Here is a 22932-nt window from a genome sequence, read left to right as displayed (position 1 = left end):
ATAAAGGTGTTTACCATTCATTAATAATTACAAATACATTATCTGTAAAGTCAACAGCAAATCCCTGATCACAGCATCATATATTGCTTGCCACTCAATGATCACAGTCCAAGTATATGATACCTTCCAAATCTTCAGCAGTTAGTGCTCCCCAGGCTCCCATAACCTCTATCTACTTTGATTCTATCTGGTATTCACTTATATGTATATATATTTGTCCTATAGAATCTGCTCTTTGAGGACTGTTGCAGCTTCATTTTTGCAGGAACCTCCAGTGCCTAGCACTGTGCCTGAATCACAGTAGGAATTTAAAAAGTACTCGTTGATTGACTGGCTACAGAATGGGGCTCCCCACCCAATTAACTTTGGCCTGAAAATTCTTATGATACATTGATAAAGAAGACTACTGAGAAGCTCTTAAAAAATCTGTTTTCGTAAACTTTGCCTGAGTTATAAAATAGCCAGACTGTGGATTACTCAGTGGGGATACTGAGCAGTTGTTTTTATCCCATTTTACTATGGAAACTGCACTAAGGGTACACTGCTGCAGAGTTTGACTCAGGAATTGGCCAATGTAGAAATACTCTCAAGAGATCACAAGATTGATTTCATCTATCCACAAGTCAGTTTCCTAATGATGGTGCCTCCAGGGTTATCTATGCTAGTGAGTGCTCTGTAGGCACAACTAGAACAGCAAAGACCACACTTCAGAGTTCCATTATACCCTGGGAAGACTTGGGATCCTCAGCACTGTAGTTTTAGAGTTGGAAGAGACCTTCAAGGTCATTGAGCCAACCTTCTTTATGGTATGGATGGGGAGAGGGGATGAAATAACTTGCTCAAGGTCATAAGTATAAATTTGATCCATTGACTCTAAATTCACTGCTCTTTCCTTTCCACCATGGGGCCACATCCTCTAGAGGTAAGGGAACATGGTAGTTGTTGAACTGGATCCTCTGGTAGGAGAACTAGGCTGCACTAGAGTATTAATGAATCCCATGGTAAACTTTAGCTCTCTTAAGCAGATCTAAAGCATGAATACACTGGGCTACTCTTGCCCAGTATGCACGAAGAGGAAAAAAAAGATATATATTCATATTACATATATGTAAATATATTATATACACATGGATATGTGTATCTGAACATGTATATCTATGCATCTCTATAGATAGAAATATCTGGCCTTTTAATAAGTTCATCTATACTTTAAAAGACTTGCCTAGGGGCAGCTAGGTGGCATAATGGCTAAAGCACCAGCCCTGGATTCAGGAGGACCTCAATTCAAATCTGGCCTCAGACATTTGGCACTTATTAGCTGTGTGACCCTGGGCAAGTCACTTAATCCTCATGGGGTCGGGGAGATTATATAAAAGACTTGTCTAAAGACTAGGGTAAAATGATAGATCCAGAATCCACCAATAACATCATGGTGATGGTAGGAGATGTGAGCAGAGCTAACAAGATGGTTTCTGGGTATCATGGCATGACTATCTCATGGCCATCTCATGGCTCTATTGAACATTTGCCATTTGAGAATAAATGTCTTTATTAAGGACTTATCAGTCCTTTCCTTGTGGCATCAGGGTTTTATGCAATCAATTCCCAGATCATTCATATGCAAAATTTACTGGAGGGAGGTCAGCAGCTCAATCATCTTGCAGATGGGCTAATGGTATTACACAGAGTTTAAAGGATGTTCTGCAGCTTCTGTTGTGTCCTCACTAAAAAAAGTAGTGGAAAATCCTGTCATCTTTTCCTTTTTCCTTCCATTCTGTGAGAGTCTTCATCATTTTTTTCTTGACCATTGCCCAAGATAACTGTGAGTACTAAGGCGAGAGTGTTTGCACATCACAGAGAAAGGAAAGATACCCAAAACATGTGAATTACAAAACATTGCCATCTGATTTGAAGCAGCAAGGTGTCATTGTGGACAGAACTCGAGACTTGAAGTCAGAAAGACCTGAGGTCTAGTCCTATACTTACTGGCTGTGTGGCCCTGGGCACATTTAACCACTCAGCCTTGGTTTTCTTCATAAATAGAATGAGGGTGTTGTTGGACTTGAGGTCATGTAGAGATATTCTTTAAGCTCTTAGGACTTGGGAGATTGCATGTACTTGAAACAAAAAAGAACAAAGGATAACATGTGTATGTGTGTTTATGTGTGCGTGTGTAATTAAGTGAAACAAAGACACTAGAAAGAACAGCTGCAACATCTGGTAAAACTGGCAAAAGCTAGAGCAAAAGGGGCCCGATGCTTTTTCAGAAGGTTAATACTCATAAGTTACATTAATCGCGGTGTCCACATTACTAACACTTGCTGCTCTGGTAATGAGTTCAGTAAATTAATTGGTCAGCCATATTACTTCTTATAATAGCAAAGGGCAAACTAGTAAAACAACTAGCATAATCAAATGTAGACTGCTAAAGAAAGTCCAGGAAAACCCTTCTTTGTGAAACCAAACTGGTTGAAATAAACTCCAGACCCTCTTGGTGCTGGGCCACCAGAGAAAGCTTCCTTCAGTCATGTGGGCACCGGGTTTGCTCTCACACATCCAAAGCCTGTTCATTCTTGTTCTAATAAATACTGCCTACCACAGGGAGAGAATTCTGGGATTAATATAGTAGCCAACAGTTATAACAATATGGTACAAATTATATACTAATATAATAGTTAATGTAATAGCTAACCTTTGTACAATTATTATCTCATGGGATCCTCATTACAATACCAAGAGGTAGGTGTTTTATTATTTACTATTATTAAAATCATCCCCATTTTACGATGAGGAAACTGAGGCAAACAAATGTTAAATGACTTAGCCAAGGTCACATAGCTAATAACTGACTGAGATCAGATTTGAACTTGGGTCTTCCTGACTCCAGGGCTGGAAATTCTTATTTACTGCATCACTTAGCTTCCTGAGTGGCAAATGTCTTTTTTTGGGGGGGAGGTGGGAGTAGGGGGGAGGAGTAGGAGAAGGTCTGGATCTGTGATTTCATGAGTGCAGGTAACTTCTGGTATGGTAACTCCCTTCACTGATACCGCTCTTGAACTTGTCTCTAAATTGTAGCCATAGCAAAAGTACTGAGAAGTTAAGTGACTTGCCCATCATCCTGCAGTGAGTATATGATACAGGCAGGACTAAGTCATCCTAATGCCAAGGCCGGCCCTTTGCCCACTCCATCACACTGTTTGTCTAAACTCCATGTAGCATGCAAGTCTAGGTTCTGACCCTACTTGGAGGCCTAGTCTTTTTGCCTGCCTTAGAGCTACTCTGAGAATTTACTTAAAACTAGCAGAGGACTTTGAGGGTAAAAACCCCCAACATATTCTAATGATAGGGCACTATTCTCCTGGTTTTTATTAAAAATTATAGGATTATAGTGGGGGAGGGGGCACCTGAACTTTCCTTGTGCTGAATTCCAAAGCCACCTGATGAGTTTGTTCCCCTTAAGAGGAGGAATAAGACGGTGAGAGTTCCATGGTGTTCTGCCCTCATCACACCACCTCTGAGACAGTGTGTTCAGTTCTATAGGTCACATTTTAGGCAGGGTATAGAAAAGCTAGGGAATATGGAGAGGAGGGTAACTAGCATGGGAAAGGGCCTCATGGTGATGTCATAAGAGGCGTGATTGAAGGAAATGGAGGTATTTAGTCTCGTGAAAAGAAGACTAGGGAAGGATGTATCTTCAAGGAAGGTTGTGCCTTTTCTGGAGGGCAGTCTAAGAAGCAATAGGTGAGAGGGACAGCTAGGTAGTGCAGTGGATAAAACACCAGCCCTGGATTCAGGAGGACCTGAGTTCAAATCTGGTCTCAGACACTTGACACTTACTAGCTGTGTGACCCTAGGCAAGTCACTTAACCCTCATTACCCTGCCCCCAAAAAAGCAATAGGTGGTAGTTGTAAAGAATTAAATTTAGGCTTATTTTAAATGGGGGGAAATGCTAACATCTGTCAAGAATGGAATGGTCTGAATGAGGAGGTAGAGGGCTTTCAAGTGGAGGCTGAATGATCACTTGTAGAATGTGTAGAATGTTGTGGGATTGTTTTTTAGGTATGGGTTGGGCCATATGGCTACCAAGATGCCTTCCCACTGTGAATATCAATAGCTATCATTTATATATCTCTTTAAGGTCTGAAAAGCACTTTGTATATATTATCTCATTTGGTCCTCACAATAACCCTGTGAGGTAGGGGCTATTATTAAATCCAACTTACAGATGAAAAAACTAAAGGCTGATAATGTCATGTGACTTATCTGGAGTCACACAGCTAGTAAGTGTCTGAGGCAGGATTTGAATTCAGGTCTTTCTTCTGGGATCAAGTCCAACACAATATCCCCCGTACCACTTAGCTTCCTAATCTCTGATTATGCAACCCAGAAGTAAGAGAACAACCTTGTGGACACTGAGGCTTCTTTGGCAATTTTGGTTCTGAGGGGTTCATTTTGATAATTACTAATGTTCAAGTTATGAATGATAACTTTCTTTAGGTTGAAATGGGAATCTGTTTTGTGCTAAATTCAACAAAGTAGTACTAAGGCATGACTAGTAGATTGCAAAGATGTTGAAACAAAGACCAAATGATTTCCTTTTATCATCTGTATTATTCAAATTTCCCTTCATGTGGTTTTTTTTGGGAAATTGCTTTAGCAAGGCAAGACTAGCATCCATCTCTATAATTTGGAGCAATAGGCTATAATCAGATATTGAGGCACAGGAGAAATCAGTTTTGCCCAAGGGTGACCCAATATGTAAAACAATCTGGTTTGTAAATAGAGCTAAGCACCAGTCCTCAAACTTCCCTTACCCGGAGTTTCTCCTCAGTCTTAGTAGACTGCTTACAGTCGGGATGCCAAACGGTAGAACCTGGGAAGACAAAATGAATCAGTTAACAGTAAAATGGCTCCAGAAGAAAGAGTAAGAAGCCACAAAATTGTTGAGCATTGTTTACATCCCCATGACTTGGATTTAAAGGGAATCATTCACTCTCAAAGAATGGAATAAGAAACTTCCCAAAAGGGTTTGGATATATTTTCCATAGTTAAGTCCTTATTTACGCTAAAGAAAATATAGTTACCACTTTTTTTTGTTTGTTTGGTTTTTTTGCGGGGCAATGGGGGTTAAGTGACTTGCCCAGGGTCACACAGCTGGTAAGTGTCAAGTGTCTGAGGCCAGATTTGAACTCAGGTCTTCTGAATCCAGGCCCAGTGCTTTATCCACTGCGCTACCTAGCCCCCCCCCCCAAACACAGTTATCTCTTACAGAAAACACTCAAAAATGTCCTGAGACAATTTATCTATGACTACCAGTATGCTTTGATACTATACAGATACATGTAGGTATGTATGTATGTATGTATTTATATGCATACGTATATATACATACACAGATATATATAAATAAATAAATCTTTATATGACACATATTTCTTTTCCTCTCTTTCCCTCCCTCCTCATATTTCATTATTGATTGTAACTTCAGATGTAAAAACTACCTCCAACAACAAAAGTAGACAACTCTTCTGTAATTTAAAGTCTTATAAAGTTTCTGGGGCACTGCTAGATTGAATGCCTTGCCTACAATTCTTAGTTTTTGCCAAAGTTAGGATTTGAACTCAATTCTTCCTGAGTATGAGGCTGGCCCTCTATTCCTTATGCCAGACTACTTTTCTATAAACTACACTGGGAAGTGGGCAGGGCTAGCCCTGGGATTTCATTGTAGGTGATAGGAGGTCCCTTTACTAATGCAGACAGGAAACTGTCCTACAACATGTGATCTTAAAGACTGGCCCATCATACCAAGAGATAAATTAACTCGCTCAAGGATCAGACCAGCTGCTATGTGCCAGGGGTGGGGCTTGAACCCAGGCTATCCGACTCCAATGCCAGAAATCTATCCATTAGGCAATGATGTTTCTCACTAAATACATTATAATTTCATAAATGCAAGACATGTTTATGTGACATTAAAATGACCAGTAAATTCAGTGGCAGGAAAAAACAAAGAGTCAACCAGGATGAATGATATTATGTAACTGAAATACTAATTAACTGTTTGGATTAAATAATTAATTAGAAACATCTATAATCTTAACAAACACAAATGCAATATGGAACTGTATCAAACTTGAATATGAACTATTTACCTTTTTATTTAAAAATAAAAACTTTAAGTAAAAGTACCAATCTATTTACCCATTGACTCCTCTTTTCTAAAGGTGTACTTAAAATTTTTTTAATAGTATAATCAATATTTTTCACTTCTGTTCTCCACTTTCCATCATTTTGAATGACTTTCTATGCTTCTCTGTATTCTTCATAAACTGTCAATTTCTCAAATAAAATATGCTCTCACATGGACATATCACATTTTATTTAGATATTCTCCAATTATTGGACATACAGCTCCTCCCTTATTTATGAGTAAGCACCAATGAATACTTTTGGTCAAATTTTCCTTTTAATAATCTCCTTAGGGTATAGACTCAGCAGTGCTATAGCTGGGTGAAAGACAATGACTGATCTTATAATTAACTATATTCCTAGATTATTATGCTAAAACATTCACTAAATTATAATACCCTCAACAACATATAAGAATACCTAAAGCCCCTTGAGCATTGAATTGTATAATTCTGTTACTTTGCCACTTGGGTCAGGATAAGATGGCATCTCAAAATGGTTTTATTTACGAAGCTATGCTAGAAATCACTTTACCTTTTAACTTTGTAATTATTATCCAATTAATATGAATTTCGGGATGAGGTTACATCTCTATGTACATTAAAGATTAAAACCCACATGAAAATGAGATCTGCCCAGGTTCAGAGAACAGTTTAAAGGATATAAAAAATGAAAAAAAAAAGTTGATAAAAGCTTCACTGTGTAGAAGTTGTGTAAGAGTCATCTGACAAGTCATCTGACCTATTGGTGCCTCCATTTTCTCACTGATAAAATCAGAGTTGGACTAGATGACATCTCATAATCCTTGTAGTTTTCAGTTCTATGATCCTTTGATAAGTTAATAAGTCTTCTAGTCTATGAAAAAAAATTATGGAACTTGGTATCTGGAAGTGGAAAGAGAGCTAGAATGGAGCGGCTATGGAATCAGATTGCTTGGGTCCATAGCCCAGCTCTGATACTTATAACTTGTATGACCATGGTCAAGTCATTTGACCTTGTGGGGTCTTATTTTCCTCACTTGTAAAATAAGGGGAGTGAACTAAATGACCTCTAATGTCCTTATTAGTTCTACATCTCTGATCCTTAGAGGTTGGTAGGTGGTGCATTGAATAGGGGGGCTATACCTGATGTCAGGGATACATGAGTCCAAATATGTCCTCAGATACTAATGACCTTGAACAAGTCATATGACATCTTGTCTGCCTCAATTTCCACATCCATAAACTAGGGACAGCAATACCATCTATCTCCCTGGGTTGTTCTGAGCATCAGATGAGATAACATGTCAAGTGCTTTGCAAACCTTAAAGAAGTTACATAAATGTTGATCATTGTTGTTGTTAATTACCACTGCTGTTCTTATTTGGGGCACTTGATAGTCATTATTTTAACCTCCCTGGGACTGTTTACTCTTTTGTAAAATGAGGGGGTTAGAATTGATAAACTCTAAAGTACTTCTTAGGTTTAACATTCTATTATAAAAACATTTTTATTATTATTGTGAGTGCTTTAAACACTTTTAAAGTCAATGATATCTATATATTCATAATATATATGCATATATATATGCTTTGAAGTAATTAAGTTTAAAATAACTTCTAAGTGGTTTTTGCTCAATAGTATATAATACTACCACAGTCTATAATCCCATGTAACTGATGGCAACAAAAACAGATTTAAAAATCAAAATACTATTGTCCACTAATGTCTGCTTAACAAGCATTTCCCTCTCCCAAATATTTCTCATTCCATCATGTAAAAACTGAAGTTGTTTTAACACCATGAAAGGCAGAGGAAGTCCTGATAATGCAAAGCAGTCTAAGTAGTCTCGCCAAGGTCAGATCCCAGGGAAGCTCTCATTCCAAAGGCTCTCTTGAGCACAGGGCTAAAGCCCAGAATCCCAGGTCTGCTTCTGATTGCCAGCAGCACAAAATGTAAACATTCTCATCAGGAGGTCAGACACACACATGGAATGTGACTCAGAGCCTCAGATATTTAGCTTTGAGTTCAAGCTGCGGAAGAAGAAACCGTTCCTTCTTCTCAGGGGGAGGGTTGAGAGCACAGGAAAGCATACCAAAGGTTGTCTTGGAATAAATAGAATGTTGGGGTAATCTCCGGGTTTGGGGATTTTTCCCATTCTAACACACGGTCTAGTATTGTTAATATTAATGTGCCAGAGTGATATAGGGGGGTTGTAATCACCTTCTTCATTCATCTCCCAAGACTTTTTTTTTAATGATGTGGTCCAGACCCCTGGAGTCTATGTGACTCATTCACCAGTGGACATAAAATCACCCAATTTCCTCTAAACCCCTAATTTTAGAAAGATATAATCAGTATTCTATGAAGTCCTAAAATGTTGACTGGAAACCACAAGAAAAATTAGGCTGTCCTGCTTGGAACATGGCCCTTGTTACAGCAGTAGAAAGAGCACATTTGTCCAAAGACAAATGCATAACAATGAAATCCATGAAATAGCGATGAATTTTGGCATTCCTCCTGGTCATCCACTCAGATGGAAAAACATGGCGAAGTGGAAAGAGCTTTGGACTCAGCATCTTATGGGAGGACTTTGAATTGTGTTTTTTTTGGGGGGGGGAGGGGCGGGGCAATGAGGGTTAAGTGACTTGCCCAGGGTCACACAGCTAGTAAGTGTCAAGTGTCTGAGGCCCGATTTGAACTTGGGTCCTCCTGAATCCAGGGCCGGTGCTGTATCCACTGCACCATCTAGCTGCCCCCTGGGCTTTGAGTTTTACCTTTTTCACTATTTAGTATGTGATTTTGGGTAAGTCCACTGACTTCTCTAAACACTACCTTCCTCATTGGGCTTAACATTGCCTATCCTACCTAACTTCAAAGGACCAAAAAGTTCCTCGAGGGCAGGGACTTTTCTCCTTTCTTTTGATTCCCAGTGTTTAATGTAGTGCTTTGCTCACATTAGGCACTTATAAATCCTTATTGACTGACTGACCACTGACTGAAAGTGTACTGAAAGCTAGAAAGCTATAAATATCAGGTGGCATTATTAGTGTTAAAATTTAGTGATCTGTGGCCATTATTTTGCAGTGCCTCCAAAATCATATCAGATAGGGGTCTTTTGAATAGGAATGTCACCGCAAAAGTTGCATTTTAGCAGCATAGACTAAATAACAAATATTTCTCTTCTATGTAGAATAATTTCTACAAGCATCTCCTATGTGCATGAAAAATATAAATCAACTACAAAGCACAGATAAAAACATACAGAGTTAGTATGCAATGAGAAAAGGTGAAATGCAATGTTCTGACCTTCTGGGTACCATGATTACAGTGCTTCCTGGGTACTTGCTAGTTATGTGCATAAGCTCTTTCCTAACTAGAGAGACTTACTTTTTTCCTTCTAAAAATATCAAAAAGTTGAATGGGGAAAAGATTCTTTTCTACTTCCTTTCTCTCACCTTCTAGGTTTTCAGAGGAGTAAACAAAAAACACCCAACAAACCGAAAACCGAAAATATTTTCATCCTGGAGAAATTACTCAAAATTATATTCCAAACGACCCTCTAGAAATGGATATTGGACCAATGTCTCCACCCAGAGACTCCCCTGAGGACTCTGGGCTCTTCCTCAGAGGCTGGTCTGATTAACTACATAATTAGGTAGCTTCTGGCACTGTTTATTAGGCTTGGATCAGCAAATGAAGAGCCCCTTTATTGAATACTTAAATGTTGTTCTATGTATGTATGTATTCATTCATTCATTCATTCATTCATTCATTTATTTATTTATTTAGTGAGGCAATTGGGATTAAGTGACTTGCCCAGGGCCACACAGCTAGTAAGTGTCAAGTATCTGAGGCCTATTTTGAACTCAGGTCCTCCTGAATTGAATCCAGGGCCGGTGCTCTATCCACTGCGCCACCTAGCTGCCCCATGTTCTTTGTTTTGAGAGGGTTCTATATGTAGTGGGAGAGGGATTAGGGATAATGATTGTAGTGTAAAAAAAAAAGATCAGTAAAACAATTAAGTGAGGAAACCCCCACGGAAGCATTACTACTCCAAGTAGCGGGTTTAGTTTTCTTTCTGGAATAGAAAAGATACTCTGTTGCTGAATCCATCTTACCTTGAAGATACATTTCCTCTCCTTCTGTGAACATTTGGTTGCACCTGCTGCATCGCGCACAGCTTGGATGGTAGTGTTTATCACCAGCCTACAAGGAAAAAGAGGGAGAGGGAAACTCTTTACTCTATGCCACATTCCCCTGTCACTATTGTAGACATCCTCACCATGTCTGTTTTTGTTTTTTTGGAGTTAGGCGGTAGGCAGGCTTAGGGAAGGTGGGAGTTGGGGAGTGATCAGAAATAATGCTAGTGTCATATCAAATTTATTACCCTAAAATTCGTCGAAGCTTAAGCCCAAAAGTCAGGACAAAGTTTGGCTCCTGAAGCCCGAATGCCTGTCATAAGCAAATGAAGGTGCCAGCCCTCAGCTTTACTTGGTTTCCATTCCTTTTTTGAACCCTGGCTTTCTTGGTCTACATCAGGCTGTGCCCAATTTTACAATGATGAGTGCACCAAGGGCAGGATTGAAATAATTCACACATCTCTCATAAGCCTCACCTCAAAAAACAACTAAGAGGAGGAATTTCATTTCCTTGGACTATTGTTGTTGATCTATGCTGACTTGGTAAAAAACAACTCTCTACTCCTTCCTTTTAAATAGGTTCTAATCTGTTCTCTTCCCAAATCTAGTGCCTTTAAAAGATTTCATTCTGCTTTCTCTGCTGAATAATCTGGAGCTAATCAGATCTAGCTAGCTAGCATCAAGAAGACAGACGACTGTGATGGACTTCTGAAACTGCTTTTTATCTCAGGGGACCAAATTCCCAGCAATGCTATCTACACTGATCCAATAACAATGTCTTCTTAAATTGGGATTTTTCTAAAGGAGGAGATTTTGCTTAGAGGGCTCTACATTATTCATCGGTATTTCACAATTTCTGAGATAACAGATGCCATCACAGCAGGTGCCACTGGACGTGAGACCAATTCTCTAGGCAGGTGCCAAGTCACATTATGTTTGTATGAAAAAAAAAAAGGGAAAAAGCCTCTTTTCCCTATGACAAGCAAAAAAAAAATATCTCCAAATAATGAAATAACAACTAAAAATAAAAACCCAAACCCTTTACCACTGAATAATTACCTGGTAGGGACAAAGCTCCTTTGGGATCAAATCCTTTTATCAATGTAACTGGAGAATTGTCAGTTGTAAGTGCTGAGCACTAAGCATGTGCAGGGCACCATAGAGAGACAGAATTAGATGTGGTCACTGACTATCTTGGCCTCTGCATGTGAAATCTCAGCAGGAGAAGAGAGGTCAGAGCACTAAAGCCCCTCAGTAGAAACTACAAAAGCACTTTAACAACCTAATCTGAGTGTGGGGTGGAGGTCAGCTACACAGCTCATGGGGGAAAACAGCCTAAAGTCTGGACACAAATAAAAGCTGGGATTAAATTTCATAAACTTAGAGCTAGATGGGACTTCAGAAGCCATCTAGTACAAGCCCCTCATTTTATGGATGAGGAAACCGAGGCACAGAGACCAGGGTCACAGACATAGTAAGTAGTAAAATCGGGATTTGAATCCAGGCATTGACTTTTTAATTATACTGTTTTCACTTTCTATCTTGTCATCACTTTTTTTTTTTTTAAGTGAGGCAATTGGGGTTAAGTGACTTGCCCAGGCTCACACAGCTAGTAAGTGTTAAGTGTCTGAGGCCAGATTTGAATCAGGTCCTCCTGACTCCAGGGCCGGTGCTCTATCCACTGCTCCACCTAGCTGCCCCCTTCTTGTCATCACTTTTGTGATGAATTCCAAAGCTGGTGCCTGTAAGCAGTTTGGTCTCATCTCTAGGACTATCTTTTGTTCTCATTCTAAAATGTTAATTAAAGATCAAATGAAAAATAAAGCTGTCCTGCTTTGAATATGCCACTTCTATTCATTATTACCTATCTGTTCAAAGGCAAATGCATCACAATGAAATCCATGCTACAGCAATAAATTTGGGCATTCTTCCTGGTCCTAGGCTATTCAACCAGACAGAAAAAATGGAAAGAGCTCTGGACTTAGCATTCTTTGACATGAGTTTGTCTTACCTCTGTCACTTTCTAGGTGTGTGACCTTGGGCAAGTCACTGAACTTCTAATCATCAGCTTCCTCATTGGAATTAAAATTGCCTATCTTACTGAGCTTCATAGGATCAAGGGATATTTTGATTGTGGTTATTGTGGTGATAGTGGTGGGGTGAGTACATGGGAATTATAATCTGAGTGACCCTAGAAAGATTTTTATGCTTCATAGTCATTTTCAACATCAGGGCATTTGTGATATAAACAAGTATAAAGAAAAGGGTTTTAAAAATAGAAGACTGGTGGTGGTAGTGGTGGTAGGGGAATTAAAGGAATCATCTTAACAGCTCCAAATTGGGACTGGGAATCATCAGAATATCAGACATATAGTACACAAATCCACTTGGATATTCTCTAGTAAGGGGTGGGGGAGTTGGGATTTTAATAAATGAAGGTAAGGAATGGGCAAATTACAGGAAAGGGAGATTTTCTTTTTCTTTCTTTCTTTCTTTTTTTTTTTTTTGGTGAGGCAATTGGGGTTAAATGACTTGCCCAGGGTCACACAGCTAGTAAGTGTTGAGTGTCTGAGGCCAAATTTGAACTCAGGTCTTCCTGACTCCAGGGCCGGTGCTCTATCTACTGTGCCACCTAGCTGCCCTGACTTTTTTTTTTTTAATGTTAAGAAACATTTTTATTTAAAGTTTTGATTCCAAATTCTATCTTTCCCTCCCTCCCTTCTTTCCCCTTCCCTGAGGCAGTAAGCAATGAGATATAGGTTATACATGTGCAATTATGTAAAACATTACCATATTAGCCATTTTGTATAAGAAAACTCAAATAAAAGAAAAAAATGAAAGAAAGTGGAAAATAGCATGCTTCAGTCTGTGTTCAATTAATATTAATTCTTTCTCTGGAGGTGGATAGTATTTCATGATTAGTCTTTTGGGATTGTGTTGGATCATTCTATTGCTAAGAATAGTTGTCATTCACAGTTCTTCATTGAACAAAATTGTTGTCACTGTGCACTATTTTCTCCTGTTTCTGCTCGATTCTCTATACATTAGTTTATGTAAGTTCATTCCAGGCCTTTCTGAAATCATCCTGCTTGTCATTTCTTGTTTTGTGTTTTTTGTTTTTGCGTTTGTTTGTTTTTTTGTGTGAGGCAACTGGGGTTAAGTGACTTGCCCAAGGTCACACAGCTAGTAAGTGTTAAGTGTCTGAGGCCGCATTTGAACTCAGGTCCTCCTGACTCCAGGGCTGGTGCTCTATTCACTGTACCACCTAGCTTCCCCCTGCTTGTTATTTCTTATAATACAGTGATATTCCATTACAATCATATACTACAGATTGTTTAGCCATTCCCCAATTGATGGGCATCCCTTTGAATTCCAATTCTTTGCTACCACAAAAAGAGTTGCTATAAATATTTTTGTACAAATAGGTTTTTTTCTCTTTTTTGGGATGTCTTTGGGATATAAACCTAGCAGCGGTATTGATGGATCAAAGGGTATGCACAGTTTGATAGCCTTTTAGGCATAGTTCTAATTGTTCTCCAGAATGGTTCAATCAGTTCACAACTCCACCAACAGTGGATTAGTATTCCAGTTTTCCCACATCTAATGGGAGACATTCTTCTGAAGAGGGACAGAGATTGGAAAGGGAATGCTATATAAAAGGAAATGCTCACATTTACAATAAAAGGCACCCTAAAGCTTTATTGAACATTTTTTTTCATAGCAAACCTGTGAAGAAGTGATGAGGTAAGTAGTTCAAATTTTTCCATTTCACAGATTGGGAGACCAAAGCTTGAATGGATTTGTCCAAGATGGTAAGCATCAGAACCTGGACCAAGTTGTCCTTGTAAATATTGACAGACACACTTTTAAGGTTAATCTGTATAGGTTTTTTTTTTTTTAACATTTTCTTCATTACTTTTTAAAGTCTAGAGACAAAACGAAATATTGAGTTCTGATTGGCAGCATTTGCTAATATTTAAGGCCTAAATGTTCACACTGAAAACAGGCTGGTATGTTTGAACAGAGGTTTTTCAAGACCACTGATTACGCCGCCCGCCCGCCCCCCCCCCCCCACTATAAACTGTGCTAACAACACCAGCAAAGAGAAGTCACATTCTGGCAAAGATTACATTTTACCAAAAAAAACAGAGTGGAGAGTCTGATTCATTAATGAGTCTTTAAAAGGTCTACATGTAAACAGAATACTAGCAATTGTTGCTCTTTTAATGTTGCTTAATTAATGATAATAAACCTACAAATTAATTCCACCTTTATGGCTGTTAACATCACAGGATTAAACCAAGAAGGAAAGTATAGTTTGGAAAGCTAACAGCTCTCCTGGAACTACAGTCTAAGGGAGTATGGTTACTGGAGTATCAAAGGATCTCATTATAAGGAAATCTCAATTACAAGGTAACCCATAGCATGAATTCCAAGGGTAGAAAACAGCAAGATTGTGGCATGGTTAGGTGGTGTGTATGAAGATACCCATTTATTTATTTTTATTCAAAGAAAAATACATTTTATGATATGGGGGAATTGTAATATGCCTAGTTATGATCTTGCTTTGCTACAGATTGGAAGCTATACTGATGGGCTAATTTCAGTCTCCAAAGCTGTTTAACAGAGATATTGATTCCTCCCCACTCACCTATGACACGATGCCTCTTTGGTGGTTAAGGGGGAAAAACCCAAGCTAAATGCCATATGAAGACTTTGGCATTTATGAAAGAAACTACAAGAAGTAGTTTAATCACCATTATCTATATAGCCCTTTTAAGGCTTGGCCTTACATTTTCATAAAAATAAAATTTTACTGATACCCTTTTGTTTATATAGTAGTCGTTTCTAGATGAATGAGTCTTCCTAACTCCTGGTGTGGCACTCTATCCACTGCACCATGTAGCTGCCCTCAATCCCCTTACTGTATAATTACAATGAACTGGCTTTGCCCCAAATAAGAGATATGAAAATGCATTTCCCACCCTCCTTTGCAGAGGAAGGGGGACATAGAGAAGGAAGAGGGTATATGCTATTGGATTTGAAGGATATGTAAATTTTGGTTAACTGCTTCCCCCCCCTTTTAATTGTCTTAGATACCTCAGAGTGGAGGAGAGTAGGAATATAATGGGAAATTAAGTTGATGTAGAAATAAAATATATCAACCAAAATCTTTTGAAAATGCAACTCTAGTGTTCCTATATCTGCTTTTCTGTGAAGTTCTAAAAAACTATGCTGTGCTTGAAAAAATTTTTAAAATACATGATTGCTTTTATTTCTATCACATTCATATCTGACTTTATCTCTTCCTCTCCCCTCCCCACAGAACTATCCTTCATAAGAAAAATTAAAAAAGAAAGAGAAAGGATCAGATGGCTCATCCAATGGGTGGGGGTGGTAGTGAGAAGAAGGAACCAGACTTAATACAGCCTCTCTAGTCTTCTGTGTTCACTCCCACTTCTCCCTAGGATAGAATTCAGGGACTGGTGCTGAAAATATGCTTAGTCCTATCATTCCCTAATACAAAAAGCTTTTAATGGTCTTAATGAATTCCCTTCCCAATTCATTTCAAGGAATAAAAAAGCAAAAACAGACTTTCCTTCAAAAAAAAAAAGAAAAAGAAAAGAAGAGGTTAAAAAAAAAGCACACCAAGTTTTGCAATCACTTATTCATCCCAAAGGATAGTTCATGAAAGAACAACTGGGAGAGCAAAACTAACAAATCCTTCCTCTCCCAGTTTCTTTTTTACACTCCTCCCTGATCCCATTCCTAGTAGGCTTTGGTAGTTGGTAACCATGGAAACCACTGCAGTCTCTCTAGCAGCTGTTGGGGCAAATCCAAGAGATTAAAGGCCAAGAAGGATGCTGTGCTGAAAGCCAGCCACATCTACAACAGCAGGAGGGAATGGGATTCCAAAGTCTGACCTGATATGCATATGAAAAGGCATATGGTCATAGGGTAGAATGAATGAAAAGAGCACAAGATGAGGTGTCAGGAGACCTCAATTCTAGCTCTGGATATGCTATGAGTTAGCTGTGTGGCATTTAGCAAGTTATATCACCTCTCTGGGCTTCATTTTCTTCCTGTAAAATGAGTAGGCTGGACAATAACAGGAATTCTTGATCTGGGCTATGGTACTTGTTTTTCCCCCAACATCTGGATAACTACATTTTGGTCTAATGTGTTTCTTTTGTATTCATATTCATATGTATTTTTTTTATTCATTTAGAAACATTATTCTGAAAAGGCTCCAAAGCTTTGCCAAAATGTCAAGGGGGTCAAAGACATACAGAAAGTTAAGAAACCTTGGACCACAGATTTTTTCAAATTCCTTTCATCCGTAAAGTTTTAGGAGTCTATATCCCACTCAATTCAACATATACCTAGTAAGCTTCTACTTTGTTTAAGGCACTATACTGAGTACTGATGTAGGGGTCAGGGGTGACACAAAAGGTAACAAGAGAAAGTCCCTGCCTACCTTGTAGAGTTCATAATTACACATCTCCACCAGCCTCAGCAGAAGTTGAAATGGAAAAGCATTTTGGATGGTAAGAGAGAGAGGGGCTAAAGCGAGCAAAGGCAGACCTAAGGTCTCCTGGCCCTTTTATATGCAAAGTATTTGACAGTTTCCCAGATTTAGCAGGAATTTCCAAAAGGCTTCTCTGCATATATATCAGAATATGCTTTAGTAAAATGGAAAAAGAACCTCAATCAGGTATGGATAGATTTATAAAATTATTTGCTTCTTGATAAGTCCAGCAAGTGACTTAATCTGATGTGTGATGACCAGCTCAGCTCAGTTCAGAGAGGCCCATTTCTAGAGAGTTGACCATGAGGTGATAAAGTCTTTTGGCCATACTAAGCCATGAAAAAGAAGAAAATGTAAACAGAACCTCCATCCGTTTCTATTTCTTTGGTGATGGTGGTGCAAAGGTAGAAAAGGGAACAGAGTGTCCTAAAAAGTTATACAGTTATTTAGGCTGTATTCAAACATTAAATTAATTATTTGTATCCTTCATGTGTGAACTCTGTCTAGTGGTTACTAACTTGATGCATTACTACAGGAACTGAGCCATTTCCACATTACCATTCTCACTGTGAATGTAACTATAAGATAAAGAAGTCACAGCTAAATGAGAAGATGTTTCATAGGTTCTCATAGAGGCAAATAAAGGACTTAGCAGATTTGGTTTCTTTGTGAATCTAAAGACAATGAGAAGCATCACATCATGAGAGATTTCATTTTGCCTTACACTGTTCTCAAAGAGTGAGACAGAAGAGCCTGCCAGGAGGATTCCTATTCTGATCACACATTCCCATCTTGAATACCTTTTCCCCCTCAAAAAATCTTTGCATAACTCTGTATTATCTATCCACTGTGTTATATTCTCACGTTAGAATGTAAGCTTCCTGAGGGCAAGAATTCTTTGGCTTTCTTATCTTATTAATCCACAATGTGTAGGCAGCAAAGGGCCTGGATGGTGATCTGGAAATGAAGATAATTAGGATAAGAGAATTCTAAATTTTGAGCTAGAAGGGATCTGAGAGATCATCTAGTTAGACTTCTTACTTTTTTTGCATGGGGAAAATGGGAGCCAGGGGGTTAAGTGACTTACCCCAGGTCACATAAACAAGGAAACATTTTTAATTTTTAAGTTACATCCATGGTTTTACTGATGTAGAGAACTCCTAATAAGGATACTCCCTCTACCAATGCAGTGTGGCACCTGATCTTTATGAGTTTAAGAGAGTTTCCTGGGGCCTGGAGATGTTCTGTGACTTGTCCAGCTGGTATGTGTCTGAGGCAGGCCTTTCTGAAGCCAAGGCCAACTCCCTATCCCATGTGCTGTGCTGCCTCTTCACACACCAGAAGCTAACTATTGCAGAGGGTAAAAAAGAGACAGTTTATGGGGAACTTGACAGGGTCCTCAAAACTAAATCAAAATCTCTTTTGGTTCATTTTTCAATAGTCTTGATGTATAATGACTTCAATGTAAAGGTGGGTGTATAGGAGAATGGTAATAATTGCTGACAAATCTGGTTGAATATTTGAGATTGAAGGCTTGTAGACTCTTCAGACATTTTATGACTGTTCATTATGAGTATTACTTCCAAGAAGAGAATTGGAGGAAGCTAGAACTTGGGGAAGCACCTAATGCCATTACAAAAAATTGCAACTGACTGTTGTCTTAAATTAGTAGTTACAGAGTAACTGCAGAGTATTTGAGTAGTTAGAGATATTAGAAGTCAATTGAGAGTCATCTCTTTGTAATCAGATGGTGGACTGGTTATAGTGAAGGTGAGACAATACCAAACGAAAAGAAAATAATCAGAAGATACTACTTGCTATTATAGCAGCTCTAATCTGATCTGTTAAAACAAATTGTCTACTCTGAAAATAGGAAAAAGGAAAAAAATATTGACTATCACCATTTCTTAGAAAATCTAAACTGAAACAAAATACTATCTACAATGAATAAACAGAAAAAGCCTAGAAATCCACTCAGCCAGCATTTATTCTCTTAATAACACAGAAAGACAAGGTTACCACAAGCAACCTTCACTTTAAGAACATAAACTCTTTAAAAAAAATGAATTACCAAGGAGCATTACATCTATTACTACCTCATAGTATGTAAAAAAACAGATGAGGAGAAAATGAGCATAATGAGAGTTTAGTCTAAAATCCAACTGAGTGAGATCATCCTGAAAACACTTGGAAGTGGAATGTGTATATGTATACTCAAATAACAAATAAATGTGAAAGAGAACAGATTTGCTGACTTAGTTTTATCAGAAGTATGAGTGAAGTCTGCACATTTACTCTCTTTTTACCTTAGTACTCAGGAGATTATGTGAGAGGATGACAAAAGCATTTAAGAAGATATTGGGGGGGCAGCTAGATGGCGTAGTGGATAAAGCACCGGCCCTGGATTCAGGAGTACCTGAGTTCAAATCCAGCCTTAGACACTTGACACTTACTAGCTGTGTGACCCTGGGCAAGTCACTTAACCCCAATAGCCTCACCAAAAAAAAAAAAAAAAAAAGAAGATATTAGGAGGAAGCTAGGTGGTACAGTTGGGGCAGCTAGGTGGTGCAGTAACTACAGCAGTGGCCCTGGAGTCAGGAGGTCCTGAGTTCAAATCTAGATTCAGACACTAGCTGTGTGATCCTGAGCAAGTTACTTAACACTGACTGCCTTAAAAAAAAAAAAAAGATGAAAAAAGATAAGATATTGGTATGGGAGATGGCTAAATAAATTGATTCATGAATGTAATGACATAATAATACTGTGTTATAAGAGATGATAAATTTGAAAGTTATAGAGAAATGTGGAAAGATCTACAGGAATTAATGTAGAGTGAAGTGAACAGAGCCAAGAAAACAATGACCACAATGGAAATGGAAAGAACCACAAATGCACAAAAATAAAAAGTAAAACGATAAAGAATGAGCTCAGGGCAGCTAGGTGGCGCAGTGGATAAAGCACTGGCCCTGGATTCAGGAGTACCTGAGTTCAAATCCGGCCTCAGACACTTAACACTTACTAGCTGTGTGACCCTGGGCAAGTCACTTAACCCTCATTGCCCTAAAAACAAAAACAAAAACAAAAAAGAATGAGCTCAGCTTAAAAGAAGAGCTAAGAGTAGCACCCTAACCTTCCCCTCTGCGGAGGTGGGAAGTCCATAGTAGTCCATTGCACATATTTTCAGCCTTTCTTGATGTATTGGTCAGTTAAAACTAGTGCATATACCATCATGCCCTAATACAAAACTGTTCAAGCCACTATTCTGATGCTATATGATTGAGAATCATAAATCAACATGTCAAAATTTCATAGGATCTAAGGGCTGGAAGATAACTTAGAGATCATTTAAAGTTTCTCATTTTAAAGATGAGAAAACTAATAAGGCCAAGAGAAATGAAGTGGTTTGCTCAAGATCACTCAAGTGGTAAGTTGGGATTTGAACCCACCAAGTCTTTTGACTCCAAATCTAAGCACTTCATCCTTTGCACCACAGTGTTTCCCTGGGAAGATTGAGAACTGCACACACCAGAAATGCAGTGAAGATCTCAGAGTGCCATAGTGTATTGCCAATAACAATGTGTTTAAATGATGCAAAAGGTAACTCATTTCATCAGGGGTGATGCCTCCACCAGATACCCAGATGCAACAGGTCCCTGAGGGGCCAGCAAGAATTAAAGGAGGGAGACCTTCTCCTTCCCTTCCCCAGTCTCAGGTTTCAGACTTTTGGACGAATGTTGACCATTCCCATTCCCATCCTCATCCCAAAGAGAGGTAACCCAGAGTCCTGTTCCACTAGCACCTTCTGGACCACTATCTGATTCTCAGAAGTCATTGGCTGGGGACATGGTGCTCCCACTGTTGGGATGAACAGGGAGTTGGAAGCTCTAATCCTTTCAGTAAGAAAGGGGACCAAGGTGGGGCGGCTAGGTGGCGCAGTGGATAAAGCACCAGCCCTGGATTCAGGAGTACCTGAGTTCAAATCCGGCCTCAGACACTTGACACTTACTAGCTGTGTGACCCTGGGCAAGTCACTTAACCCCCATTGCCCTGCAAAAAAAAAAAAAAAAAAAGAAAGGGGACCACTGGACCTTATCATCTAACCTTGCCACTGCTTCCTTGAATCTACTGGATCTTAAGCATCACAGAATTGCTTCTATGCCACCCCAGCCTCCCATGCATTGCCATCTGACCTGCCATTTTCCCCTGAGGACAGCTGAGCTTTGTCATAATCCTGCCCTGCAACCCAAAGACAACTGAGTTTTCTCATCTGCTCTTCAGCCATAGCCTCCTATCCCTAATTAGAATGTTAATGCCTGAGAGCAAGAACTATCTTGTTTTCCTGTTTGTATTTCTAGCACCTTGCACAGTGGTTAGAAATGTGGGAAGCTTGGTAGAGCAGGGGATATAATTCTGGACCTGAGACTTCAGCTCCAGCCTTGGGTACTTACTAGCTGTGTGACCCGAGGCAAATCATTTAACCTCTGCTTGCCTCAGTTTCCCCAAATGCAAAATGGCATCTACTTCTCAGGGTTGTTGTGAGGATCAAATGAGATAATGTTTGTAAAGTGGTACATAGTAGGAAATTAATAAGTGCTCCCTCTTTCCTTCCTTCCTTCTTCATTAAATGCCTTTCCATTCCATTCCAAGGATGCCAGTGATTGGAAAAGTTAATCATGTAATGACAATGGGAGACAAAAAATGAGCAGCCTTTAAGGCTTCATGGTAATTTTGCTGTTGTTCAGTTGTTTAGTTGTGACCAAGATACTGGAGTGGTTTGCCATTTCCCTCTCTAGATAATTTAACAGATGAGGAAACTGAGGCAAATAGGGTTGTGACTTGCCCAGGGTCACACAGCTAGTAAGTGTCTGAGGCCAGATTTGAACTCACAAAGATGAGTTTTCCTGTCTACAGACCCAGTGCTCTACCCACTGTGCCACCTAGATGCAGTCACTATTTGGATAGTAAAGAACAAGAGGAGGGGCCTAGTTCATTCATTGAGTGCTTCTTCTCTGGAAGACTTATGGAAGAACAGGAATAAAATTTAATGGAAGGAGAAAGTATGGAGAGATTTTGATCTCTACTCATTCTATTTCAAGCTAACACATATCAGTGAAGAAAGAGGTCTGGATTTGGAGTCAGGGGGTCTGGGTGAAAAATGTTGGCACATAATTTACTATGTGACTTTGGACAAACTTATTCACCTCTCCAGAACCCAGTTTAGTCACCTTTAAAAGGAGGGGTTTGGGGGCAGCTAGGTGGCACAGTGGATAGAGCACTGGCCCTGGAGTCAGGAGTACCTGAGTTCAAATCTGGCCTCAGACACTTAACACACACTTACTAGCTGTGTGACCCTGGGCAAGTCACTTAACCCCAATTGCCTCACTTAAAAAAAAAAAAGGAGGGGTTTGGATTAGATGGTTCCTGAGGACCCTTCCAGCTCTAAATCTATGATTCTGTGAGATCACAGGCTTACCAAAACCCTAAAACTTGCTTTTAGAGAATGGGAAAAAAATAGTCATATTGTGATATTTGACTTCTTTTCCCCTCTTAGCTCTGTGACCACCTTCCCCTCTACTCCTTCAGGATTCAGTTAAGACCTGGAATAGGGAAGGAGAATGGTTTGGGCCTTTGGGGGGGGGGCGGGGTAGGGGCAACAAAAAGGTGGGGACTGGGAAGGTGGAATGGGTGGAGCTGCTCTCCTGTGTGCATACACACACACACACACACACACACACACACACCCCAGAAATGCCAGCTCCCACAGTCCCTGAGGAAAAGGGAGTAACAAAGATAGATGGCTAAAACAGGCAGGTACAGCGATGGGGTGGGAAGGGCAGAGGTGGGAGAGCTCCTTGATTTCCTCCCATTAGAGGCCTGTGTAGGAGCTGACTCACCTTTCTATCATTCATGTCTTTTTCTCTGAGTGGGAGAGGTTTCCACTCCAACTGGCCTGGCTTGATCCTCAAGTTCAACATTTACCTTTTCCAGGACACTGTTTCCCTGATATAGCGCACACAGACATGCACACAGAGGGGTGGGGAGGAGATGACACAGTGCCTTGGCCCAAGTGACTGCTCTGTAGCCTAGGCGCAG

The 22932-nt window shown here is 39.5% G+C and overlaps 1 protein-coding gene across 1 annotated transcript in view; it reads right to left on the bottom strand.

Annotated features, from left to right (window-relative positions):
* Nucleotides 1-4800: 4800 nt before the first annotated feature.
* Nucleotides 4801-22932, bottom strand: part of LOC122738349 (actin-binding LIM protein 1-like) — a 342439-nt gene continuing 324307 nt past the window's right edge. The window contains exons 7-8 of the mRNA XM_043980400.1: nucleotides 10290-10377; nucleotides 4801-4874 (exon numbers count right to left, since the gene is read on the bottom strand). Coding sequence (XP_043836335.1) covers nucleotides 4801-4874; nucleotides 10290-10377 — 162 coding nt within the window. The remainder of the gene's footprint in view (nucleotides 4875-10289; nucleotides 10378-22932) is intronic.

The sequence above is a fragment of the Dromiciops gliroides genome, chromosome 2 (genome assembly GCF_019393635.1).
Source record: "Dromiciops gliroides isolate mDroGli1 chromosome 2, mDroGli1.pri, whole genome shotgun sequence".
Classification (NCBI taxonomy): Eukaryota; Metazoa; Chordata; class Mammalia; order Microbiotheria; family Microbiotheriidae; genus Dromiciops; species Dromiciops gliroides.
Note: the sequence above shows the minus strand (reverse complement) of the source record. Positions and strands in the feature narration are given on the sequence as shown.